Raw genomic sequence first — 25751 nt, 5'->3', positions numbered from 1 at the left:
GGACCTTATTTCCATTGACACTAGCTTTTTACTAAGAAATTAGTAAGTTAACTAGGACTTACGGATTAAGGTCAATTATGCTTGCTTGACTTACTCTTCGATGTTAGGGGTTGACGAAGTGAGATTGACTCATCATATTTGTCATAGTTATGGTTATGATGATGATAGGATTCCTTAATTCTCATTCCCAAGTCAAGGCTCTTTTATGCATTTATAGCATTTTCACTAGTTTTGACCTTATTTCTTTTTTAATTGCATTGATTTCCTTTTTGATCAATTTCTTAGTTCTTTTATTTCTTGGTTCTTTTAATGTTTCATTCCTTGATTCAAACCCCCCCCCCTTTGAATTCACAACCAAGAATGTGCACACCTTAATTGCATTGTTCGAGGGAGACGACCTGGGATCTAAAACTCCTGATTATTTGATTTTAATTGTGACAATTCTTTATTTTAAACTTTGATGAGAGGATCCATTGCCCTTTGTACTATACTTGCAACGTAAGTTATTTTTTGAAATTTCGAATCGGTAAAATCCTTTCTTATCAGGCTCCATAATCAGAATCATCCTTGAGACTTTTAGCAGCTCTATAAGCTTTAGCCTGTTGTTGGCGTCTTCTAACAGTCCTTTCAATCTCAGGATCAAAATTTAGAAGATGTTCCTTGTTACTATTCCTACTAACAAACAAAAAGAAAACAAGAAAAAATGAGAATTTCTACGTCAGAGTAAAGAGGATTTCCAGTGAGATAAACAGATAAAAGAAATAAAATTAACTAATTAAATAAAACAGAGGTGTGTGAAAATTAAAAGAAACATTTAAAGAAAAAGTAACTAAAAAAATAAGAAATTTAAATGAAGAAAAAATCTAATCTAGGTAATCAAACAATGACTAGTTGTCAATCACAATTAATCCCCAGCAATGGTGCCAAAAAATTGATGCGGATCATTGATTGAGTCAATTCTTGTGTCGGTATAGAATTTTCACAAATGAATGAATTCTCATTGCAAGTATAGTTCTACACCAACAAACAATCCTCCCAATCAAAAATTTGGTTGTCACAAGTAACAAACCCCAAATAAGAATTAACCGGAGTATTTAGACTCCGGGTCGTCTCACAAGGAATTGCAATGAAGTGCTCAATTATTGGCTATGAAAGAACATGGGGGTTTGATTTATAATTGGCAAGGAAATATAAAAGCAAGAAAGTAAACAACAAGAACTAATAAAATAAAGAAAAGAACTATTGGCTAGACATAGATAATTGAGATCACCATCCTTGTCTACAAACCATATATTGACAATTATGAGGAACCAAGCTCATTAAGTCTACCTCCAAGAGCTTTAAGTACGTATTATCTACTCCTAAGCTTGAGGTACGTCAAACGGCTTGATCAACATCAACCCATAAGTCCCAACCTATCTACTAATTAGATTAGTAGTGGGTTAGTGTCAATGGGTATCAAATTGATCATCAAGAGTTCTCAAATCACCAATGCATTGAGACCCAATGACTCAAGGTCACTCAATTCCCTTAGCCTAGGCAAAGAGCAAAGAAAACTACTCAAAAACTAGAGAATTAACAAAATCCATAACCATCATGAGCAAGAGATCAACAATAACAATGAAGATAAACATCAAAGAGAGCATGAAAATATAAAATTGCATTAAAAGAAAAGTAAATCCAATAAGGGTTCATGAACATAAAAGAGAGTAAAATAAGGAAATTAACAAGAGAAACTAAGAAGATTGAGACAATAGAATAATAAAATATAAAGAGAATTGAACTAAAAACAAGAATTGAAAGTTGAATTTGAGAGAGATTAACCTAACTTGACCATAATTTCTATTCTAAATTCTAGAGAGAAGAGAGAGCTTCTCTCTCTAGAATTCTACCTTAAAACATGATGAAAACTCAACTATGACTACTTGGTTCCTTCCCCCCTCAATCCTTGGGTTAAATAGCATCAGAAATGAGTTGGATTGGGCCCAAAATGCTTCAAAAATCGCTGGCCACAAGTTGCTAAAATGGACCCATGCTAATCTTGTGATGTGTGCGCATCATGCACGCGTACGCGTCCTTAAACATCAGGCAACTATAGCAAATTTTATAGCATTTTGAAGCCCCGGATGTTAGCTTTTTAACGCAACTAAAACCGCCTCATTTGGATCTCTGTAGCTCAAGTTATGATCAATTGAGTGCGAAGAGGTCAGGATTGACAACTTTGCGGTTCCTTCATTTCTTCATGAGTTCTCCCACTTTGCATGCTTTTCCTTCATTCCTTCAATCCAATCTTTGCCTTCCAAACCTAAAATCACTTAACAAACATATCAAGGCATCGAATGGAATTAAAGTGAATTAAATTTAGCTATTTTAAGACCTAAAAAGCATGTTTTCACACTTAAGCACAAATTTAGGGAGAATTACAAAACCATGCTATTTCATTGAATAAATGTGAGAAAAGTTGATAAAATCTCCCAAATTAAGCATAAGATAAACCACAAAATTGGGGTTTATCAAACCTCCTCACACTTAAACCAAGCATGTCCTCATGCTAAGAATAAAGAAGGACAAGAAAAGGGGTATGAACATTTATTCATTGCAAATAAACTATATGCACCTATCTATATGAATGCAACTAAATGTAAAATGATTTTACCTACTTGGTTAAAAGTAAATCAATCCCCAAGAACACATATGCACATGTAGGGCTAAGTAGTATGATGATTCATGAATCCTACCAATTTGAATATCAAAATAAAGTACAAATAGACTTGCAAGAAGAAAAGCTCATGAAAGCCGAGAAAAAAGAATTGAGCATCGAACCCTCACCGGAAGTGTATCCGCTCTAGTTGCTCAAGTGTATAGGGTCGATCACTCAATTCTCTTATAATCATGCTTTCCATGATTTATTTTTCATCTAACAAACAACAATTATTCAATGCATGCATACATTCATCATGAGGACTTATTCATAGGTTGTAATGGGGCTAGAGTAATGGTAGGGATGCATATGGTCAAGTGAGCTCGAAATTTGGATCTTTGATCAACTTAAACTTCCCACCTAACCTATGACCACAATTTGAGTACTAACCTAACTACCCATTCTTCACTTTTTCACATACTCATGCATTCCCTTTAATTCACATTCCATATGCATTGATTTTTATTGTACTTTACTGTGGGGCATTTTGTCCCCTTTTTATTTATTTTTCTCTTTTTTTATATATATAGTTTTTCTTTTTTTTTCTTTATCATTTTTTTTCTAAGGTATATACAAATGTGTCAATGCATATGGTTTTACATATTTAATATATGAGTATGTACCCAATTCCCAAAATTTTGACGAAAATATAAAAACACCTTTTATTCCAACCCAATGTTCACAACTCTTCCAAACTTGAATGATAAGCACTCTCACTAGCCTAAGCTAATCAAAGATCCAAACAAGGAACATTTATTATTTTTCACTTAAGACTTGTAATGTGCTAAAATTAAGAACAAATGGGTTAAGCATAGGCTCAAAGTTGGCTAACAATGGGAGAAAAAAGATAAGACTATTTGGGTAAGTGAACTATTTGAAATGATGGCATCAATCATATAAATGCATGTATACATGGAATAATAGACATATAGACTCAAACAAATCAAAGATTACAATCATAGAAAGAGAACAATGCACACAAGAATGGAAAATAAGTGGTTATATGATGTAACCACACATTTGGGCTCAAAACTCATATGCTTGTGTTCTTAGCTCAAAAACCATGTTCCAAAATAAATTCTTCAAGCAAGTCAACACAAAAAAAAATTTCAAATTAGTAAGGTGTCCTAAAAACAGTTTCTTGGAAAAGAGATCATCACTCTAACAAAGTAGACCTAACATAAAAAGAAGTGGTAAAATATGTACAAATTCTAACTAACATGCAACCTATCATGCAATGCAACAATTAGCTAACATAGAAAATAAAAATTTGGTGTTGAAAAAGGAAGTTGTTACCCATGGAGATCGGTCGGACGACCTCCCCACACTTAAAAATTTGCATCGTCCTCGGTGCATGCAAAGAAGAGCAAGGTGGACGGGTTGCTACAAGTTGTTGAGCTTCTTCAAAAGGTTGTGCGGATGACTTGTTTATTGCCCCCATTTAGAAGCTTTTCCTTTCCCTCTTGGTGGCTATCCTAAAAGGAAAGAAAAAGAAAGAAAATTAAGCCTATAACAAAGATATCAAAGCAATAGAACATAGGCGGGGGATAATGCCAAATAAGAGTAAGGTTCTCCACTACATGGTAGCTACAATATGTGAGTGAGAAAGCAATTTGCGCAAAGGCATATTAACTAATACTTGATGCAAGAGCAAGGTTAAAGCGTGAAGAACACTTAGGAGCATTAAGTTTAAATAGGACTTGACACAAACAAGATTAGTGGTAAGCATGAGAGCATTTGATCCTATCCTAATTCAATGATAATGAAGCGTAAAAATAAAGAATAATGAGTTAGGAAGCACTAAAGCACTAAACTTGTGTCTATATCAAGTATCACAATTAATGCAACAAGTCACAGAGCACCAAAATTAGCCAAGAAATTCTCAACAATTGAGTAAAAGAATTCAACACCATTATTAAAATAAGATATTTAAAAAAAAAAACTAAAAACACGTTATAAGAACAAAATTAAAATGCAATTTGCAAATGCAACATATGAAAGAAAATGAAAATTAAGAAAAATGAGAAGTAGGAAATTGAAAAGAGAGAAAGAGAGAAAGTAAGAAAGGAAGAAGAAAGGAGAAAGAAGAAGAAAGAAGAAAGAAGGGAAAAGGAGAAATGAAGAGAGAAGGCGCGCAGGTTTTAAAACTGCGTCGAGTCACCGACGCGCGCGCGCACAGCACTCTCGCGCGTCGATTTACAGAGAAGTGAGGGGCGCATACGCGTCAAGGGAGCGTACGCGCGGGGTGAGAGTTGTGCCTTGGGCGCAGAGTTGGAACGAAGTTGGCCTAACTCTCGAAAAAAAAGTGTGGGCGCTACACTGACGCATCGATGCGTATGCGTACATCACGCATACGCGTGCCTGTCTCCCTTTTTTATTAGAAGCTTAGAACAAAAACAAGGCACTCTCCTAATCTAGAAGCATTCTAAAACAATCAAAAATCAAATTTAACGACAATCATTTTGGTTTCTGAAAAATTTTCAAATACAAAACAAACAAAATTTTACACCTCAAGCAAAATACAACTTAACAACAACTACTCTAATCAAAGCATGAATTTAACAAACAACCTATCAATAAAAGCAAAATATATAAGAGTATAGAAAATAAGAAAAACTACCTACAATGGCAACTCAATTAATTCATTGGTTATATTTACAAGAGAATGGGAAGAGTTTACCATGGTGGGGTGTCTCCCACCTAGCACTTTTAGTTTAAGTCCTTAAGTTGGACATTTGGGAAGCTCCTTGTTATGGTGGCTTGTGCTTGAATTCATCTTGAAACTTCCACCAATGCTTGGTTCTCCACTGTGCTCCAAGATTTCCAATAAGTTCCACCAAGTCTTGATGGAATCCTTCACAAGCTAAGGACTCCCAAAATTGATCCTCATATATACCCGACCACACCCGTCTTGAAGTTGATCAAGACAATTCCATTTGGGTGGCAAGTAATTCGAATTCTTAAGTAAACACCAAAGCATGTTCCTAGACCCCTTCAATTGAGGACTATACCAACCATTGCACTTAGACCTTGAGTTTCTAACCATAAGGAACCTTGATTGGCATTTCCACCCACTAATCAATTTTCTTTTGCTCTTAATCCCACAAAGAGCTTTAAGTTGCCCATCCGTCTCAAGCAAACCATATTCAAGTGAGAAAGTAAAGCTTAGGGATAGAAATTTTACCCACTTGAATATTGTGTTAGATGGTCACTTAGGAAGGGGTGTCTCCAATGGTCTTGCAAGTTCCACTCCCTTGTGCTCTTCTTTGATTATCTTCACCTCTTCACAAGCTTCCTCAATTTCAACCTCTTCCTCTTGGTAGCTTGCTTCCAATTCAACCTCTTATTCATTGCTTACCAAGGGCATGGGAGGTTGTGCATCTTCTTCTTCGATCTCAATTTCAAGCCCAAGAGGTGAGGATTCAATTGTAGATAAGAAATTCTCAATGATTGAATCCATCTCTTGATCAACCTCTTCTAATCTTTAATCACTCATGCTATGCCTTAGAGGTTGTGCATTATCCTTCTCAACATCAATTTTAAGCTCATTGGAAGAAGGCTTAACAACTTCCACAAGTTCATTAACAACATCACTTGGTGTGGAAGTATTCTCAAGCTTGAAATTCACCTCTTGTTCAACTTCGCCTAGGTCTTCAACCACTTCTTCTTCATTAACAATATTTTCCTCCTCCACTTGTTGCAAGACATACCTTATCTCCTTGTCCTCATGTTGAGATTCTAAAATCTCCTTCATGCTCATTTCTTCGGTTGATTTCTCACATTCATCCGTGGAGATGCTTTATTTGTTGCATGAGTTCCATGATTCCAAGGTAGCAGTAATTTTAGCAAGTTGAGCCATGATTTGTTCAAATATGGGAGGTGATTCATCTTGTGGTTGAGAGTTCTCATACATTGGAGGTGGCTCTTCATATGGTTCATATGGTTCATAAGGTGGTTGGTATGGTGGATATGGGTTGGGATCGTATGGGAGTGTTTGCTGGTAAGGGGCTTGTGAGTGTGGTGGATAGCAATGTTGAGGAGGGGGTTCATAAGCATGTGGTGGTGGTTGTTGACAACTACAATAAGGATCACCACATCTATTAAATTGATATGCATTAGGATTGGAATTATACCCATAAGAAACTAGAGATTGTTGTTGCCAAGAAGGTTGATCAATCCTTTGAGGCTACTCCTATCTTTGATTGTTCCATCCTTGATGTATGTTACCATTGTAGTTTCCATTCCTTACAACATAATTTGAGCCAAACTCATAGCCAAAGTGAGGATGAGAATTCATTATAACAAATAAAAACAAAAACTAACAAAAATGAGAACAAAGTCCTAAACCTAACAAAAACCAACAAACAAGCAAAAGACAAACATATTCACATATTCACAATAGCCAATAATTTAACACCATTGCAATTCTCCTGCAACGGCGCCATTTTGATTGAGTGAATTCTTGTGTCGGTATAAAATTTTCACAAATGAATGAATTCTCGTTGCAAGTATAGTTCTACACCAACAAACAATCCTCCCAATCAAAAATTTGGTTGTCACAAGTAACAAACCCCAAATAAGAATTAACCGGAGTATTTAGATTCCGGGTCGTCTCACAAGGAATTGCAAGGAAGTGCTTAATTATTGGCTATGAAAGAACATGGGGGTTTGATTTATAATTGGCAAGGAAATATAAAAGCAAGAAAGTAAACAACAAGAACTAATAAAATAAAGAAAAGAACTCTTGGCTAGACATAGATAATTGAGATCACCATCCTTGTCTACAAACCATATATTGACAATTATGAGGAACCAAGCTCATTAAGTCTACCTCCAAGAGCTTTAAGTACGTATTATCTACTCCTAAGCTTGAGGTACGTCAAACGGCTTGATCAACATCAACCCATAAGTCCCAACCTATCTACTAATTAGATTAGTAGTGGGTTAGTGTCAATGGGTATCAAATTGATCACCAAGAGTTCTCAAATCACCAATGCATTGAGACCCAATGACTCAAGGTCACTCAATTCCCTTAGCCTAGGCAAAGAGCAAAGAAAACTACTCAAAAACTAGAGAAAACATTTCATCAAACACCTAGAGTGCAATGAAAGTAAACATCACAAATTGCAAGAATTAACAAAATCCATAACCATCATGAGCAAGAGATTAACAATAACAATGAAGATAAACATCAAAGAGAGCATGAAAATATAAAATTGCATTAAAAGAAAAGTAAATCCAATAAGGGTTCATGAACATAAAAGAGAGTAAAATGAGGAAATTAACAAGAGAAACTAAGAAGATTGAGACAATAGAACAATAAAATGTAAAGAGAATTAAACTAAAAACAAGACTTGAAAAATGAATTTGAGAGAGATTAACCTAACTTTACCCTAATTTCTATCCTAAATTCTAGAGAGAGGAGAGAGCTTCTCTCTCTAGAATTCTACCCTAAAACATGATGAAAACTCAACTATGACTACTTGGTTCCTTCCCCCCTCAATCCTTGGGTTAAATAGCATCAGAAATGAGTTGGATTGGGCCCAAAATGCTTCAAAAATCGCTGGCCACGAGTTGCTAAAATGGACCCACGCTAATCTTGTGATGTGTGCGCATCATGCACGCGTACGCATCCTTAAACGTCAGGCAACTATGGCAAATTTTATATCATTTTGAAGCTCCAGATGTTAGCTTTCCAATGCAACTGAAACCCCCTCATTTGGACCTCTATAACTCAGGTTATGATCAATTGAGTGCGAAGAGGTTAGGATTGACAGCTTTGCGGTTCCTTCATTTCTTCATGAATTCTCCCACATTGCATGCTTTTCCTTCATTCCTTCAATCCAATCTTTGCCTTCCAAACCTGAAATCACTTAACAAACATATCAAGGCATCGAATGGAATTAAAGCGAATTAAATTTAGCTATTTTAAGGCCTAAAAAGTATGTTTTCACACTTAAGCACAAATTTAGGGAGAATTACAAAACCATGCTATTTCATTGAATAAATGTGAGAAAATTTTATAAAATCCCCAAAATTAAGCATAAGATAAACTACAAAATTGTGGTTTATCAATGTTGAATACCACAAACTAACTGGCAAGTACACCGGGTCGTACCAAGTAATAACTTAGGTGAATGAGTGTCGATCCCATGAGGATTAATGGACTAAGCGACAATAGTTGAGTGATTGGATAGTTAGACAAGTTGAAATAAATATTTTGAATTCCAAGTAGCATAAAATAGTAAATTAGTGAGTTCAAGAAAGCAAATAGCGAATGATTGGTAAAAATAATGTGAGAAAATAGGTAAGACTTTTGAGATGTTGAAATTTCTGGATTAACAATTCTTATCAACTACTTTAATCATGCAAAGATTCAATTCATGGCAAACCTTAAGTGATTAAACCCTAATTCCTTAGTAATTTAATCTCCTCTAACCCAATCAATTGCCAATTCCTTAGTCACTTAATTTAAATTAGAAGGTTAAGTCCAATTCTAGTTCATGAGCCACACAAACCCTAAGTACCCAAAAATGTGGCGATTATATCTCATCTATCGCATTAAATTTAGATAATTAGGGAGTTGTGAGGAATTAATTTCAAGATGTAATTCTAATGATATAACTTTTCCAAGATTCAAAAAGAATTCAAATAGAAAAAGAGTTATCTTCCTATATACTCTAATTCCTAGGATAAAGAACGAAATCAATCCTTGACTTTAAAGCAGTGCATTGATTAAGAGTAGAATGACAATAGTATTAATCCATTAAAGTAGACAGAGCTCCTAACCTTAACAATGGAGGTTTAGTTACTCATGGATCAGAGAAAACCTAGAGTTGTAAAAAGTGTAAAAGTGTGAAATGAGGAAGAAAAAGAGAAGTCAGCCCAAAAGGCTGAATATTTTCTCCTTTTATATCTAATTCTAATTGATAAAAAATTAAAATTCTAAAATATGATAATATCTTTTCTAAATTAAAAAATAAATTTAAAAACCAAAGAAGCTTTACGTGGATTGTTGATGCACGTGTGGTCCCATTAGAAAACGCGGGCCTGGCGCTAAACACCGAGTAGTGGCATTTAGCGCCACTAAGACAGAATGCAATTCTAAATTTTCGAGGCACCTAGCGCTAAACGCCAGGTAGTGGCATTTAGCGCCATCGCTGGGTAGTGGCATTTAGTGCCATCTTCACAGAATCATTGCACAAATTACGAGGCTCTCGGTGCTAAACACTGAGTCGTAGTGTTTATCGCCATCTTCACAAAATGCTGGTACGATTTTTGAGGCATGCGGCGTTAAACGCCATGTAGTGGCATTTAGCGCCAACTTAACAGCAACCATTTTTTTCCTTTTTCTTTTGCACGAACTCTGTTAAACTCGTCCGAATTTTACTTGTAATCAACAAAATAGCAATATATCTCAAAGTAGCATTCATGACGATTTAAAACACCAAAATCTCATAAAAACTCAACCAATCCACATCAAATTTACTAAGAAAAGATAGGAAAGATGCTTACGTATCAATAATTAGCGCCAATCATGGATACCGAATGCCACGAGTCATAACTCATGGCGCTTAGCGCCCTTCTAGTGCCCAGCACTTTCAAAACGTGAAATTTTGTCACAGAACACAGGCGCTTAGTGCCCAACACCTAGCACCCAGAGCCCAGGGTTTTGAACAACAAGGTGTCTAGCGCCCACGTGAATTGCATGGTTGGACGCTCAGTGCCCAAAGTGTTCTAGAAAGCAGGCGCCCAGCGCCCATCTTATTCTTTGAGTTGGGTGCCCAACGCCCATTATGCATCACAGGGAGGGCGCCTGGCGCACACAAAATTTTACAAGTGGGAGGGTGCCTAGCGCCTAGTGTTTTCAGCCAGCAACATACGTCAAAACATCACGTAAACATTTAGTTTCAAACATTAAACAATCAACTATTAATCAATAATCAGAAACACAATCAACTAATAATTAATTTACCAAAAACATTACCCCTTCATTTTAGCTTATAAAAATCTATTTTCTCTCGATAATTCCTAGCTTGCTTTCTTATGCATCCGCATCATTAGTAGTTTTTTCTGCATTATTTTCATATTTTCATGGAACTAATTACAATTTCTTCATATAAACCGATTGTTTTAAGTATCATTTACTATATAATAGGTTTTCTAAGTGTTTTTCAAGTAAATATAGGATAAAAAGAAGGAAATAAAGGGTATTCAAATAGCAAGCAATTGGAGTAGCATGCAAAGCCCTGCACATAGCGTTCCAAGCCATGCAAGCAAAGTGGCGTGTAACGCCACTTCTATGGGCATGCAACGTCCCTCCATGAAAGCAAGCTTAGCATGTAATGCCATGCAGTGGCGTGTAACACCCCTCAAGACAACAAGCATTGGTGTGTAACGCCAATCACGGTGTGCAATGCCCTTTCCAAGAAGACAAGCTTGGTGTGTAACGCCATGCAGTGGCATGCAACGCCCCTCGTGGAAGCTTTAAGTGGCATGCAACACAAGGATAGGCGTGTAATGCCTTGAAGGAAGATTGGGAGTGGCATGCAATGCCACCTATGGCGTATCACGCCATCAACACCTGGGAGCAATACAAGGCTTGGCCTGCAATGCCACTAAGTGTGTGCCACGCCTTGAAATCCATGAAGCCCCTAGAAGCTAATAAGACATGGTGTGTAATGCCATTAAATGGGTGTTATAGGACATTGAAGGTGGCGGCAACACCACCAAGGACGTGCAACGCCCCTACTGTTACAAAGGAATAGTATGTAACGCCATTAAGGGCATGTAACGCCCAAACTCAAATCCAAGCCCACATTACATGCCACTAAGCCCAAGTGTTATGCCAACAAGTATCTCAACAAGGCCCACTCTCAGAATTGCAATTTTTCTTTCAGAAGATTCTATTAGGATTTTATTTGAATTTGATTTTATTCAGTTTTAGTCTTAGGATTTGAATTATTGTTAGTAGTTATCTTATTCTCATAAAAATAAGATTTAGTTTTTGAATTTGAATATCAAGTAACCTTAGGATATAAATAAGTGAAGAATATTCACAGAGGAACATCTTAGTTCTGATGCATAGTTTTTTTCATCTGTGTTTTCAATTTTCCATGAGTCACTAACTCCTTTGTCAAAGGGTTAGGAGCTCTGTTTATGTTTTTTATGAATTATTAATCTAAGTTTTATTTTATTTTGAGTTATTGCATTGATCTATCTCATGATTGAGGTTTTCGTTCTTGATTCTTTAAATGATTAATGGTATTGGAAGATATACTAAGCTCGTTTTGAATTCTTGTATTACTTTGAAAATTTTAATATTTGAATTATAGCTTGAATACTCTTTTACATGAATTTTTTATTTGACTAGGAATAGTGCTTCAAAGAGTGTATGACCCCACATAATTTTCAATCACTCTAGTTTTGAATAAGTGACATATAATTTGGATTAGAACAACTTTTGAAAATTATGTTTTCTTACAAGTTTCAATCGCCTAGGACTAGCTTGAATACGTGATATATAATTTAACCTAAGATCTCCTTTTGAATCTTATTTGAAATTGAATCAGAACTGTGCTAAACCTCTTTAATTAATCGGTTGACCAAGAAATTGGCAGTTGATTAATTGAAGATAAACCGAGGAACCAAGAAATCGGGATTCAGTAAGATCATTGCATGCATCAAAATAGATGAACAAGGTTTAATCTTCTTGAAACTAAACATCTCCGAAATCCTTGACACTCTCTATCATTGTTTTGTCTCCTATTCAAGTTCACATTCACTGCTCTTTAGCATTCAACATTCAAACACTTTTAAGTTTCAGCAAAGATACAACTTCTCATTAATCCAGGTTTATTTTATCTAGTTAGAAATTTAACTCGTGGGAACAATATCCACTCACCATGGTATTATTTGAACGATCCAGTGTACTTGCCGGTATCCATAAGCTTTAATTTTTTTCTCATCAAATTTTTGGTGCCATTGCCAAGGATTAGCTGAGATTGACAACATATGTTGGGTTGAATCTCTAAATTAGATCCTGTTTTACTTTTGTTTTTACTCTTTCATTTTATTATTCTGTTTCATTCTTTTAGTTTTCTTTTTACTATATGTACCTTTGATTTATTTCTTTGTGTATGCAAGGGAGTGATAATCTTGAACTTTTTTACTACGATTCTGGGATTGAACTAACTCTAATCCAATTAAGAAAGAAAGCAAGAGCTAAAAAAGAAGAAGAAAAGAATATGGCCAATGGATAAAACGATGCAAGGAGAACCCTGGAGACTTCACCAATCCCATCACTGACAATTGTGGCAGCAACATAGTGAGACCCACTATCAAAGCCAATAATTTTAGTTGAAACCTTCAATAATCCAATTGGCACAGCAAGACCAATTCAGCAGCAATCCTCAAGAAGATCCGAACATGCACATATCCAGCTTCCTACAAATATACGACACAATCAAGAGCAATGAAATACCAAAAGCCATAAGATTTAGGTTGTTCCCATTCTCCCTAAGGGATAGAGCCAAACAGTGGCTACAAGCTCAACCCTTGGACAACATAGCAACCTGGGATGATATAGTGAATAAGTTTCTAACCAAATGTTTTCCACTACAAAAGCTAGCATGGTTGAGGAATGATATTCATACGTTCACCCCAAAGGATGGAGAATCACTCTATGAAACATGGGAGAGATACAAAGAGATGTTGAAAAAATGCCCTCATCATGCATTTTCTGAGTAGTTACAACTTCAAACATTCCATGATGGAATATCCCATGCTTTCAAGACCTTAATTGACTCATTAGCTGGAGGATCCTTGCATTGGGAGACACCAGAAGAAGTTTTAGAGTTGATAGAGACAGCGGCTAACAATCACTACATGTATGCCAACGATAGAACATTATAAAAAAGAGTGATAGAGCTAGACACACTAGATGCACTTCTAACATAAAACAAAGCCATGTCACAATAAATCAACTCACTCACTAAACAAGTGGGGCATATGCAAGTCTCAGCCGTGAGAACACAAGTCACAACATGTAATGTGCGTGGAGGAGCTCATAAGGATAAAGATTGTGAACTATTCAAGGATGACCAACCTTCTGCTAAACAAGTGAACTATATGGGAAACTTTCCAAGGAACCCACAAAATGGCCCATTCTCAAAGACATACAACCCAGATTGGAGGAACCATCCAAACTTTGGGTGGGAGAATCAAGGACAGAGGAATTTCAATACTCCATGCTAACAATCAGCACCTTTGACACAGCCACAAAATCCTCAAAAGCCTTCTTCTCTCGAGCTCATCTTGAACAACTTGACTAAGTCAACTGCAGAATTTGTTCAACAAACTCAAGACTTCATGCGGGAGACAAGAGCCAACTTTAAGAATCAAGAAGCTTCTATAAGAAATTTGGAGGTACAAGTGGGTCAAATTGCTAAGCAATTGACAAAGAAACCCACAAACTCCTTCTCAAGTGACAGAATACCAAATCCTAGAGGGGAGTACAATGCCATTAATCTGAGAAGTGGAATGGTGATTGGCAAGGAAGCTATAATAAGGAAAGAAGATGAGGAACCCTTAGAGGAGGAGAAGAGGCCAGCAGAAGATGTGCATTCACCACCACCCCAAATCCTAAAGGAAGATGCAAAGGAGAAAGCATACACTCCCAGAATTCCATTACTACAAATATTGAAAAGGGAGAATAAAAAACAACAATATTCCATGTTATGAAGTTTTCTTCAACCTTTCTCTCTTGTTCTTCTCTTTCCAAGTTACGTATAAAGAAAAGAAGAAAAGCAGGAAGTAGCTCTCAGGTCATGTACGAAGAGAGGAAAAACAAGCAGGAGGTGGCCGAAATCAACATGACCCAAATTTCAAAGGTGATTAGTCACCCGATTTAATAAATATAACATATTAAGGAGATAATTACTAAATCTAGAAAAATTATATCACTAATAATTATACTCCTTATGAGCTACTAGTATAAATGATACTAGTAACGTGATTATCTTGAAAATAAAAGATATGATGATAAATTAGCATAACTAAGTTCATCGGAGAGTGCCAGTAGTTTTTAGGCGCGGTTATTATATTATTAGCTTTATTCTCTCAAGATTTGAGTCTGGCTTATCAAAATGACTCTAACTGCAAAAATCAGAATTTTAAAACTCCTAGCCAAAGCGGCTCGAAAATAAAATTTTCGCTAGCTAGTAACTGATAACGTAGTGAGGTGCTGGCGTTAACTAGGCTTTTCGAAAAATTACGTTGTGCCAAAAACTAGGCCGTTACAGGGATCGTTCTGCGAATTGGCACTCCAACTCATGCATTCAATGTCGCATCTCCTGCATGGCATGGACGTAATCTTCCCAAGTCTCATGAAAGGTCGACCTCCAACATTCTGGCCATCTTGGTGGCCGTATCCTTGGGGCTTTGATTTTGACGTCCCTTTCATTGGGATCTGGAGTTACTTCGGTCTCTTCTCCATCATGCTCATGCTGGATCTCCTTGAGAGGAGTTTTTGTGTGAATAGTAGATTGGATTCTCATGTCCTTATCAACCATGATTCCAACTTCGTAGGATTCCCACAGACGGCGTCAAATGTCCGTCCAAGTGCTAAAGTCACGAACTAGGTAGATTCGGAGATCCTAAGTGACGCTAAAATCAGGATGGGAATGCAACCTATAAAGACACTCTGATGCTTATGTAAATAGTATTTCAGGTGATACAGTGGAGAGTTCGTTACCTGCTGAGTTCCCATTTTTTCTTTTATTACATCTCTCCGATGTAACCTTTTCTAGACAAGATCAGAGCATTCATAATCATGGTTAAATGAGAATACTACGTTACTAATTAACGGGTATATCATTAAGACTAATAAAGTCGTAATCCCAAAAAACTATCAAAATATGGCATTAAAATAGATATTAAAGGCAGTAAAAAGGAATAAAGGGAAAGGGAACTCAACAGGTAAACTCTAACAAACACTAACTCATGTGAACACTAACGATTTAAGCATCGGAATGTCTTGCAAGTAGCCCTCCTGCCCTGGTTCTGACGTTGCTCAAGTTAGGATTTCCGATCTTCTGATCTCATAAGCTCGTAACCACAATAGAAGGTATGAACATTTGGTGCCGTCTGTGGGGATCCATTATTGTCTAAACCATGGTTGATAAGAAAATTCATTCGGTAATCAACCCAATCACTCCTTTTAAAGGGCGATTCCATGATGATGGGCAAGAAACAGATGTCACCCTCCTACCAATGAAGAACATCAAGTTCCGCCAGGGTTTGAACACCGTGAGGTGTAGAATGCTGAAGCCCATAATGTCGAAACTCAGAACACGGGGACTCATCACTTCGCTGGATTAGGGAACGATTACGTTTATGCCATGTAAGAAATGCGTCATAGAATGCAAGAATTAGAATGCTGCCAGGAAGAGTTGGAACGTCACTTGGAAAAGCGATCACAATCGAGGCAATCCCGGTCTCAAAGCCGCATGGCCATGGGCCATGAAGATCATAGACGTGAAAAGAAAAGCACAAAAGAGGTTTCTGATCAACGACAAGATAACAATCAGTGACGTTCACACTCACCTCAAAGATAGAGGTGGTCACCACGACATGATAACAAACGTCGCAAATTTGAAAGACGAAAAAGGGATGAGTCTTGATCAGGTAAAGTCTAACAAACACTAACTCCTCTGAACACTATTAACTTAAGCATTGAAATATCTTACAAGTAACTTTTTCAGTTTAGTTTTGACGTCCGCTCAAATTAGAATCTCCAAACTCCTGATTTCATAAGCTCGTAATCACAACAAAAATACGAATATAACTGTCATTATATATTTAATGCCTTTAATAATATTTATATTTAATGTATGATTTGACAATTTCGTGAGTTAATGACTTTATTAATTTTAATAACTTAGCCGTTTAGCTAATAACGTCATTTTCTCATTGTCCAAAACACTAATCATATTTCATACCATTAGTATTTGATGACAACAAACCAAAAGTATTGTTTGGACAACATTCAGACTATTTTTTGTAGTTGTTTGTTTCTTAGCTAACTTTATTCTTTCTGTTTTATAAATAAGATAACATTTAAATATTTAAATTAAATAATGTTAAAGTGTTGTTTAATGATTTAATTTGACATTGTATATATTATGTCTAGTGTATTGAATAAAATAGATTAATAAAAAATTAATTATGATATTTGAATTAATATTTTAATATTTGTTTTATAAAAAAATAATACATATTATGTTATTTATTAATTTAATATATATATTTTTTTTACCTTTAAGTTACCATTCTTACAAATAATACATTAATTTAGTAAGATAATTAAAATTATAATTTCAGTCTTACTTTAGTTATTATTGTATTATATTATAGCTTTAATTATACTTTTATGACGTTTTGTTTGCCTATGAAACGTTAAATTTGAAAAGTTAAAAATTAATTTATCATAAATTAAAATTTTATTTGATAATTTATTTTTTATTAATAAATTATTATATATATAAAATAAAGTCAAAGTTTTGACATTTATGTAAACATATAAATGAGATAGCTGTTTGACCAATACAATCAAAGTTGATTATATGTATTTATATCATCATAGTATTCTTAAAAGTAAAGTAACAAATCCCGTAAAATGATCGCAAATCAATTAATAGCATTTCATACAAAAATATCTCATATCAATCTCATAAAGTTATTGCTTCTTAAATGCATCGTAAGTTCTAATTTCTAATTTTTAATTTTTATTTCTACTTTCCAATTTCCAATTGGGCAAGAAGTACCTTATCATGTAAAAGGGCAGCTGTCCCTTCATGCCACAACGTGGCCGTTGATGCTGATGACGCCATAGCAGCCGCTTCCCACTAAGGGACATTTTTGTCATTCCACAATCTTTGGAACACAATTTGGTTCCCACCAACTGATCACTGATCAGAAAAGCACACTACTTCTGCACTCAACCGCCCAAACGACTCAATAACGCAACCAGAAAGAAGAAGAGAGCCAACGACAAACTTGAATTTTCAATAGTGACAGCCATATTATATAGTTTTTATCTTCCAAAAACAGAAAAAAAGATATTTATTTAATGTTTTTTTAAATTCCAGTTACGTGCTGTGAGCCTGTGAGGATAGATATGCTGTGGTGGATGATGTCGGATATGTCATAGAAAGATATCCCCTTGAAAATTGTGACCATGTGATTTAGAAAAAAAAGTGATATATTTGTTATTATCTTTGGTTTCTTGTGTTTTGTTTTTTCTCTGAGCCTTTATATCCAACTTGGTTTTCTGACGGTGAGTTTTATCACTATGGAAGCGCGTCTTTGATGTGGTGCTTTGCTTTGCTTGACCTTCACGTTTTCTCTCTTTCGGTAAGTAGTTATCAAATCATAAACTCCATCATCTCATCATCAATTTAGTTTTCTGATTTAGAAATATCTCTCCCACCTTCTGTTTCTTCTCTGCATGTGTCGGATTTTGTGTTTCATGTGATTGATGTTTTGCAAAATTTGAATTTCCTGCAACTTGGTTTTCTTTCAGTGCTTTATGAGTTGTGACTATGTTTTGAAATTTGAAAGTATGATTTCATTTTCAGTGGCGGTTGTTGGAATTGCTTTCTAGGTAAAGCAATTTTTTTTGGGGTAATATGTGATATGATCTGTTTCTAACCCTGGTAGATATGATGCTTTTTAACTTAATCTGCAAGGTGGTGTATTTAATTGATGGAGTAAGTTTGGGGAAAGTGTGGCAATATAAGGAATTTGAGTTTGGAAAGAGAAAGTGAGAAACTTGGTACAAAAATGCTGTGATTTGGCTCTATTACAAGAAACTTCCTTCTGTTTCTTTTGGTGGGGCAGAGGGAGAGGGGTATGATTGGGACCCCGGATACAAATTTGTTATCTTCTTGTTAATATTTCAAATATGCTGTGTTTATTGTCATAATGTACATCTGTCTGAAGATAGATATAAGCATCTTCTATAGACTCTAGTTTTGTATGGCATTTGGCAGTTTTGTACATCTGTTTTGTTCTTGTGCTTACAAGCCCTACCTTCTTTTTGTTGGATGCTTATTATGTTGCCAGATTATAGCTTGGATTTTTTCGACTGCATTTGGAACATTATAGCTTGTTACAGTTCATTGATTTTCTTTACTAAGTCTTCAATGTGATAGAGGCTCAACTGTTACTGTGTTAGGGTTCTTTTCTTCATTCATTTGAGTAGGAAGGTTCCTTAACAAACAATATGATGTTATACATTGATTGAAATATAACCATTTATGTACCTTTAAGCTTCTGGGACAAGTGGTTCCATGACAAGGGTAGTGGAATTTTTATGATCTAAAGGTCTAGAGGTCAACCTTTGTTGATCTCAAAAGAAAAGGTTTTAGCGTAAGACAAATAAAAAAGAAGAGGAAAAAACTATTCAAAATTGGCGCAAATCCAAAAAAAAAAAAAAGAAAGAAAAAGCAATTTTGCAAGTGTGCAAATGAAAATTTTCATTTTATACCTTTCAGGTTTGTGGTTGCAGTTACCAAAGCCCTCGTCATGGGTACTATCATTGAAGATGACTCATTTACTAAGCCCTTAGGAAGATGGCCTGTCTTCTATTATGGCATGGGACACATGCTTAATGACATTACGGCTGCTTGTTGGTTCACCTATCTATTATTGTTCTTGACGGATATTGGACTTTCACCAAGGTGCAATAACCTTTTGTTATTCTTATTTAGTTTCTTGGACATGTCAAAGAGTATAGTTATCTTTTGTGCAAAATTGTATTAATTGATATTCTATTTAAGTATGATATAAATGGTTGGCATTAGAATTTCACTAGTCCAATTGTCAGGATCTAGCCTAATAATAACATGGATCTGAACTGATTTGCAAAATCAAATTGATTTAGTGGATTGTAGAACACAAATAATTTATGCACAATTACATTTTTTGTAAACTTTAGCAGCAAATGTTCCAATACTGTAAATTGATAATAGATAATAACTTAATGCGTTTGGCCTGATTCAGGCATGACTGTTCGAGTTGAGGTGGGACATGAACCTGTGAACATACTACAGATACACATTTACAAGAAACATTTTTGCAAGAGGCACATTATGTTGGAATGTTGATGTTACGACAAATGATTTTCAAAGTTGCATAACATTTTTTATTTTCAATAACTTGAGAAAGCTTTCTATTCTAATATCTTTGACAGAATCTGTCATAGTTTCTTATTTTGTGTACTTGAAATTTCTTTTTCCCCATTTCATAGGGATGCAGCGGTTGTGATGCTTTCAGGTCAAGTGGCTGATGGTTTTGCCACCATATTTGCTGGTGAACTGGTAATGTCTTGGACACATATTTTCCTTCATTGTTGAGAAATATATCGTATGCTGCTGTTGGTTTCTACATATGCCTAAAATCATCCTTGTAAACCATCACTATTTCATAAAGTAGTTAAATTCATTATTTCTCAATTCCTTTTCATCCAAATTCCTTGTCTTAATATTCATGATAATGTGGATTTTTTGGGGAAGTAATCCGAGTATATCTGCCTGTTGCTTATTTGATATCTGCATTTTTACCAAGGTTTATATGCTTTCGAGATCTTGTATTGATAGAAATGCTTGTTTCTGTTGTCTTGCTTTATAGATAGACAGATTTGGGCATTTCAAGATTTGGCATGCTGCCGGATCCATATTGGTGGCTGTTTCTTTTTCTTCTGTTTTTGGAGGTTGTCTACCATGTAAAATCTTCGGTTCCAACTCTAAAACATTCGAAACTGCCAGTTACAGTGTATTTGCAGCAATCTTCAATGTAGGCTGGGCTGCTACTCAGGTTTCACACATGTAATAATTTCCACATATTTACCTTCTTTTCATTTACTTTTTTTATTTCTAGTTGAATATAGTCCTTCAGTTACAAACATCAAAATAAAAGCAGTCGGCTGGTGCTTTCATCTTTAAAGTGTTCTTAGCTCTGTTCTTGGCAATATAGACTAGAGATTTGGATATCCTTGCATCCTTGAATTATTTATATTTTTGGAAATTCATTGTCAAAATATTTAGATTAGCTGATTTTTCTTGTTAAATTAAATACATACTATTCACACACGAAAATTTTCATGGGGACAAAACAAATGATACTGGTTCTCTGATGTCTGTTAAGCAGCTTAATTGTTTGTGGTGGCTATTATTTCATTAAATAAGTCTAAGAATGACATGAAATGTGTATTTCCAAACACATTAATCTAAATGAACACTCCAATTTCATAAGTTTCTTGGTTGAAGCAATCACTAATGCAATTCTCAACAGGGTTAATGGTTATGTAAACGTTTCCCTAAGTGGGATACCAAGATTATCATTATTTTATAAATTCTTCAATTGCTTTCTTCAAGGTCCATGGTTACTTGCATCACATTGAACTCTACCAGCAGAGTGGCACTAGCTAGCTGTCGCAATGCTTTTACCATGGTAATATTCTCATCATCTTCCTTATGCTACATATCCCTCTTTTTTTGGTTGGGGGAGGGATTTATATTAAATCATCCAGTTTGACATCCTTATGAATTATTAGTTTATATAAATTGTATCTATTCAAGGTTGCCAACCTAAGCCTTTATGGAGTTGCGTTGATATTATTCAGTGTCATTAGTGGGAAAACATATGCTGGTGTTGAAAATCAGGTATGTGTATTGGTAATTGTTTGTATCCATCTATTAGTAGCTGACATCAAGCATAATCACTTTGTTATTATTCCAAATGAGCAGTACCGTTGGATTGCATATCTGTCAATTCTTATTGGCTGCTGCTTCGTTGGCATATTTCATCTTGCAACCAAAGAACCCAGGTGTGCTTGTAGGCTTAACTACAGTTTATCATCATAGCTTTCTGTTGTTTCTAGTAGTACATTAATATTATCACTGGAAATTGTGCAATAATCAAACTTCTACAGAGTTAAGATCTTGTAGTTGTTCGTTGTTGTTTGATCAATTTAGGCCATTATTTGTTGAAAAACTGAGAAATTCTCTTTTGTTATTTTCCTAGATTGAAGGTTGGTGTACATGGATCAGTTCATGCTAGGATTTCATGGGTCTATTGGTTCAAGAGAGTTTTGTATTATCAGGTTGCTCTTGTTTATGTTCTCACGAGATTAGTTCTCAACGTTTCACAGGTTAGCACAACAACTAACAATTTTTCGCTTATTTACTCGTCGGAAGAGAAGAGGCTTGAAATCTATAGACTTTGCTGCAAGTTTGGGTATGAAGGGAACGCATAGTCAGGAAACATTTAAAAGGAAACTGAAATTTAATACTGGCATTTAGATTTCCTATGAAACATAACATGAATACTTATGACACCAAAATGGCTTCTATTTCAGGCATATCTTGCATTCTTTGTCATCAATGACCTACATATGGCCCAATCAGCCAAAGCTTTGGTACATGAGAAATTTAGCCCATTTTTAATTCATTTCAGTCTGTTGATCTTTATATATTTGAAGTTGTAGTAAATAACAATTGTTTGATGATAATTGAATTAGGTTCCTGCTATTATATACATATGCAGTTTCGCTGTATCTATTGCATTACAGGTTTGCATACTAAATAAGTTCTATTGATTATATTGTACTATATTACATTTCCATAGTTAAAATTATTATTATTATTTTAGGAGATTGCATGGACCGGTCGAAGGCTGAAGGCCTACTACTCTGCTGGGTGCATTCTTTGGATTTTTTGCGGTGCCGTGATCCTTCTTTTAACAAGAAATATGAGTTATGTGATGTACATAGTATCAGTATTTATTGGCATAGCAAATGCTCTGATGACGGTATGGCAAGATCTTCTACTTATTCGAATTGTCAAAAGAAAAAGAAATGTCCATTTTATTTTATTTTATTTTATTTTATTTTATGTATGCAATTTTGAAGCCTTATTTTTCTTTATTACTTTTATGTAAGGTAAATTTACCAGTTTCTATTCTTAAAAAATGTAGGCTTTAGGGTGTAGACATAACTACTTTGGTCAATAAGAGGAAAAATCAAATGCTGAAGTTTAACAATAATAGCACCCTGTCATAAATTCCTTCTATGTTGGTTCAAACTTCAAATTAATAAGGATTTGTTTATCAGATATAAATATGTTGAATTATTGATTGGTGTTCTTTTAATAGGTGACTGCAGTAAGCATGCAAAATTTTCTCATTGGTGAGGACCTTAATGGCTGTGCATTTGTTTGTGGATCATTGAGCTTTGTGGACAAAATTTCATGCGGGCTTGCTTTATATGTTCTTCAGTCATATCAAAGTAAGTTTGTTAATTTTATTTTATCTTATGATAATTCTTTCTCTCCATTCCTATTAGACTGGACGATGGGAAGCAATAATGAAATTTAAGTAGATTCTTGCTATCTGCAATAGCAGGATACAACATATCTGGCTTAAACTTTTCTATGCTCTTATTATATTCTTCTTCATAGAGTTAGCATGTCCAAGCTCAAACTTAGAGTGCACAAAATCTTCCATTTTCAGTCAAACATGATTTTTGTTAAAACATACAGGGAAATTTTTCCTCAAAGGGGTTTTGTCCTGACTATGGTAGAAGTTGAACCTATCAAGTACATATGGAAGGTGGGGAACCACACTTTAAAAGTTACCCCTCCATTTCAAAATAAGTGTAGCTTTCACTTTTTTGGGTTCATTGAAAAGTTAATGTATCTCGACAATATAGGGGCACTCTACTATACAGATTGAGACTGTATAGAAAGAGAATAAAAATTCTTTTTATAGTTATTTTTTATTATTTTATTAATATTCAAAATGTGGGTTCTAATATTTTCAATCTCTCTTTCATCACATAAAAGAGAACATCTGTAAACTTACATCTTTACCACGTAATTCACCCTTGACAAAAGGCTTATCTAGATATGTTAACTGTTTAATAAACCCAAAAAGTGGAAGCGATATGTATTTTGAAAATGAGAGAGTAGTTGTTAAGACAAAAGAACTATTCTTCTTAAAATACAAGCATCCTATAACACTTGAGGCCAATTTATGACGCCTTTTGTTTTGTTGCGAAAATTGCCAAATTTACCTTTTAAAACAAATATCAAATATTTAGAAATTATTTATTTTTATACTTTTTAAATTAAATATCGAGTTTTAACATTTTTTGGTAAATTAGCATCAAACTTTAGATACCTTAGCAATCATCAATACTTAAGAGCCACTTTGGGTAAACCACTTAATTAAGTTCTTTTGGAAAAAAAGCTTAAAATATAAGGATTTATATTAAAAATAGTTTATAAATAAGTTATTTTGTGTTTAATAAATTATCATAAAAGTACTTGTTTTAAAGTTATATACTAAATAAGAGTGATAAAATAGCTCTTGAGAAGAAGAGAAGTCAAATTTTTTTACTTCTTCAAAAGTTCTTAAACAATTTTTTGAAAAGTTAAAGGCATATTTAAAAAATTATACCAAATACCGTTAATGTGATTTTTCATAAATCAAAAGTCTAAAAAAATAGCTTTTGAAGCTTTCGAAACGGGAGCTTAACGTAGGACTTTGGACACCTTGTGGTACCCTCCTATCACCCTCCCTATCTAACCCCTATGTTATTTAACATGGGAAGTCCTCCATGTGAAATAGCCTGGCTGCATAGAGTGGAAACTGATCCAAACGGAAATTTAGGTCGGGTGCTATGCATAACATCACATGTGGCCCATGTAACAATATTTGGAGGCCTGTGACGAGTTTTTGACGTGGACTTTTTTTTCTGGGGTGGTTAGATTAGAAATTAAATTGAATTTTCTTAGAGGCTATTCTTTTAGTTCTTTATCTCTAGAAGAAAAGAAAAAAGCAGCTGTTGAAGCCAGCCGAAACAAATACAATTTTTGTATTTTGACAGTGTTAATTGACCACAATGCAGATGTGTCTCCACAGCTCCAAGGAACACAAATGGTCCTTTCAGTTACAAGGTTAGGTTTGGGTCTTGTTCCTGCATTATGTGCACTAGTTGGTGTGGCAGTAACTTGCACTATGGATTTCAACAACCCTTCAAAATCTTTGACAGCACCGCTGCTAGTTTAGCCGTGTGTTCATCAACATGATCGTTCTACTTCATCTCTAACTAATATACAAAGATAGCATTTGAAAATTCAACACAAGAAGTAATCTTGGAAATATTCACATTGTTTTTAGCAAGTTATATGTATTAGTTATTTATTGAATTGTTCTTAATTATAAGAAATGTGAGGTCGAATGTACATAATAGTATGTTCACGATTTAATTGAAATTTATACTAGTACATTTACAGTTTCATTTGAACTAAAGGTTTGTAAGATTCCAATAACGCGAGTCGCCGATTTTCGTTTCTTTTTTTTTTTTTAAAGAAAAAACTAAATTGAGAAAATTTGTGTACTTGATATTTAAGCTTGTTTTCAAAAATTATACTTATTTGGTGGATAAGAAGAGAGTTTTGGGAATCACATAATTACTGAGTTAAAATTTAATGAAAATTTGAATTTCATTGGTGTAATTAAATTAAAAAATTATTTTAATTTTTGTCGAAATATTTCAATATAATTTGGATCTGAAATAATTATGTCAATCTTATTATTGTTAAAGTAGATTGAGATAACAAAGTAAATATACATGAAACGTAATTCTCATACAAGTTGTAATAATTCATTATGAAACCAAATACTAGCCATAACACTTATTCACCTTGTCTCGAAACCCAATACTGTTTCTGCCTCAAATTCATCCATTTAATTCAAATTTGTATCATATTGAAGAGAGAATATAAAATTTGTTTTTTTACGTGGAGCTGACCCTCGTTCTTTAAATGACGCTATCCCGAGAAAGACACCTAAAGGCGAGTCGTAATGGCCTCATCTTCGGCAGGCTCTTCCGTTTTTTTTTCTGGTTTTTTTCGATTTTTTTACGTTGTGCTGACCCTCGTTCTTTAAATGATGCTATCTTAAGGAGGACACCTAAAGGCGAGCT

The 25751-nt window shown here is 34.7% G+C and overlaps 1 protein-coding gene, 1 long non-coding RNA gene and 1 other non-coding gene across 6 annotated transcripts; 1 reads left to right on the top strand and 2 right to left on the bottom strand.

Annotated features, from left to right (window-relative positions):
- Positions 1 to 1640: 1640 nt before the first annotated feature.
- On the bottom strand, positions 1641 to 17989 carry LOC140174483 (uncharacterized). The gene is made up of 2 exons (XR_011863996.1): positions 17527 to 17989; positions 1641 to 4176 (listed from the first exon to the last, which is right to left on the bottom strand). It is a non-coding gene; the product is annotated as an uncharacterized lncRNA (long non-coding RNA).
- LOC112704463 (small nucleolar RNA R71) lies at positions 13333 to 13440 on the bottom strand. Its single transcript, XR_003155087.1, has one exon. It is a non-coding gene; the product is annotated as a small nucleolar RNA R71 (small nucleolar RNA).
- Positions 17731 to 25075, top strand: LOC112703019 (uncharacterized). Of its 4 annotated transcripts, none has more exons than XM_072199463.1 (14): positions 17731 to 18115; positions 19258 to 19443; positions 19766 to 19785; positions 20013 to 20082; positions 20393 to 20589; positions 21139 to 21214; positions 21343 to 21426; positions 21511 to 21590; positions 21788 to 21914; positions 22122 to 22181; positions 22284 to 22334; positions 22415 to 22573; positions 22916 to 23048; positions 24672 to 25075. In XM_072199463.1, the coding sequence occupies exons 4-14, from the start codon at positions 20029 to 20031 to the stop codon at positions 24830 to 24832; spliced, it is 1182 nt and encodes a 393-aa protein (XP_072055564.1). In that variant the 5' UTR covers positions 17731 to 18115; positions 19258 to 19443; positions 19766 to 19785; positions 20013 to 20028; the 3' UTR covers positions 24833 to 25075. The 4 variants fall into 4 exon arrangements, with proteins under 4 accessions (XP_072055564.1, XP_025610091.1, XP_025610093.1 ...); XM_072199464.1 differs by lacking the exon at positions 17731 to 18115 and adding an exon at positions 18233 to 18365; XM_025754306.3 differs by lacking the exon at positions 19766 to 19785.
- Positions 25076 to 25751: the final 676 nt, after the last annotated feature.

Source organism: Arachis hypogaea, chromosome 7 (genome assembly GCF_003086295.3).
Source record: "Arachis hypogaea cultivar Tifrunner chromosome 7, arahy.Tifrunner.gnm2.J5K5, whole genome shotgun sequence".
Classification (NCBI taxonomy): Eukaryota; Viridiplantae; Streptophyta; class Magnoliopsida; order Fabales; family Fabaceae; genus Arachis; species Arachis hypogaea.
This window is presented reverse-complemented; position numbering and strand designations above follow the sequence as displayed.

Bases quoted from the DNA above. Each gene is read 5' to 3' on its own strand.
- LOC112703019 (XM_025754306.3), top strand. From the start codon at position 19,289: ATGGGTACTATCATTGAAGATGACTCATTTACTAAGCCCTTAGGAAGA. The intron at 20,590-21,138 runs GTAATAATTTCC...GCTTTCTTCAAG, and splicing joins GCTACTCAGGTTTCACACAT to GTCCATGGTTACTTGCATCA. The intron at 22,335-22,414 runs GTTTGCATACTA...TTATTATTTTAG, and splicing joins CTGTATCTATTGCATTACAG to GAGATTGCATGGACCGGTCG.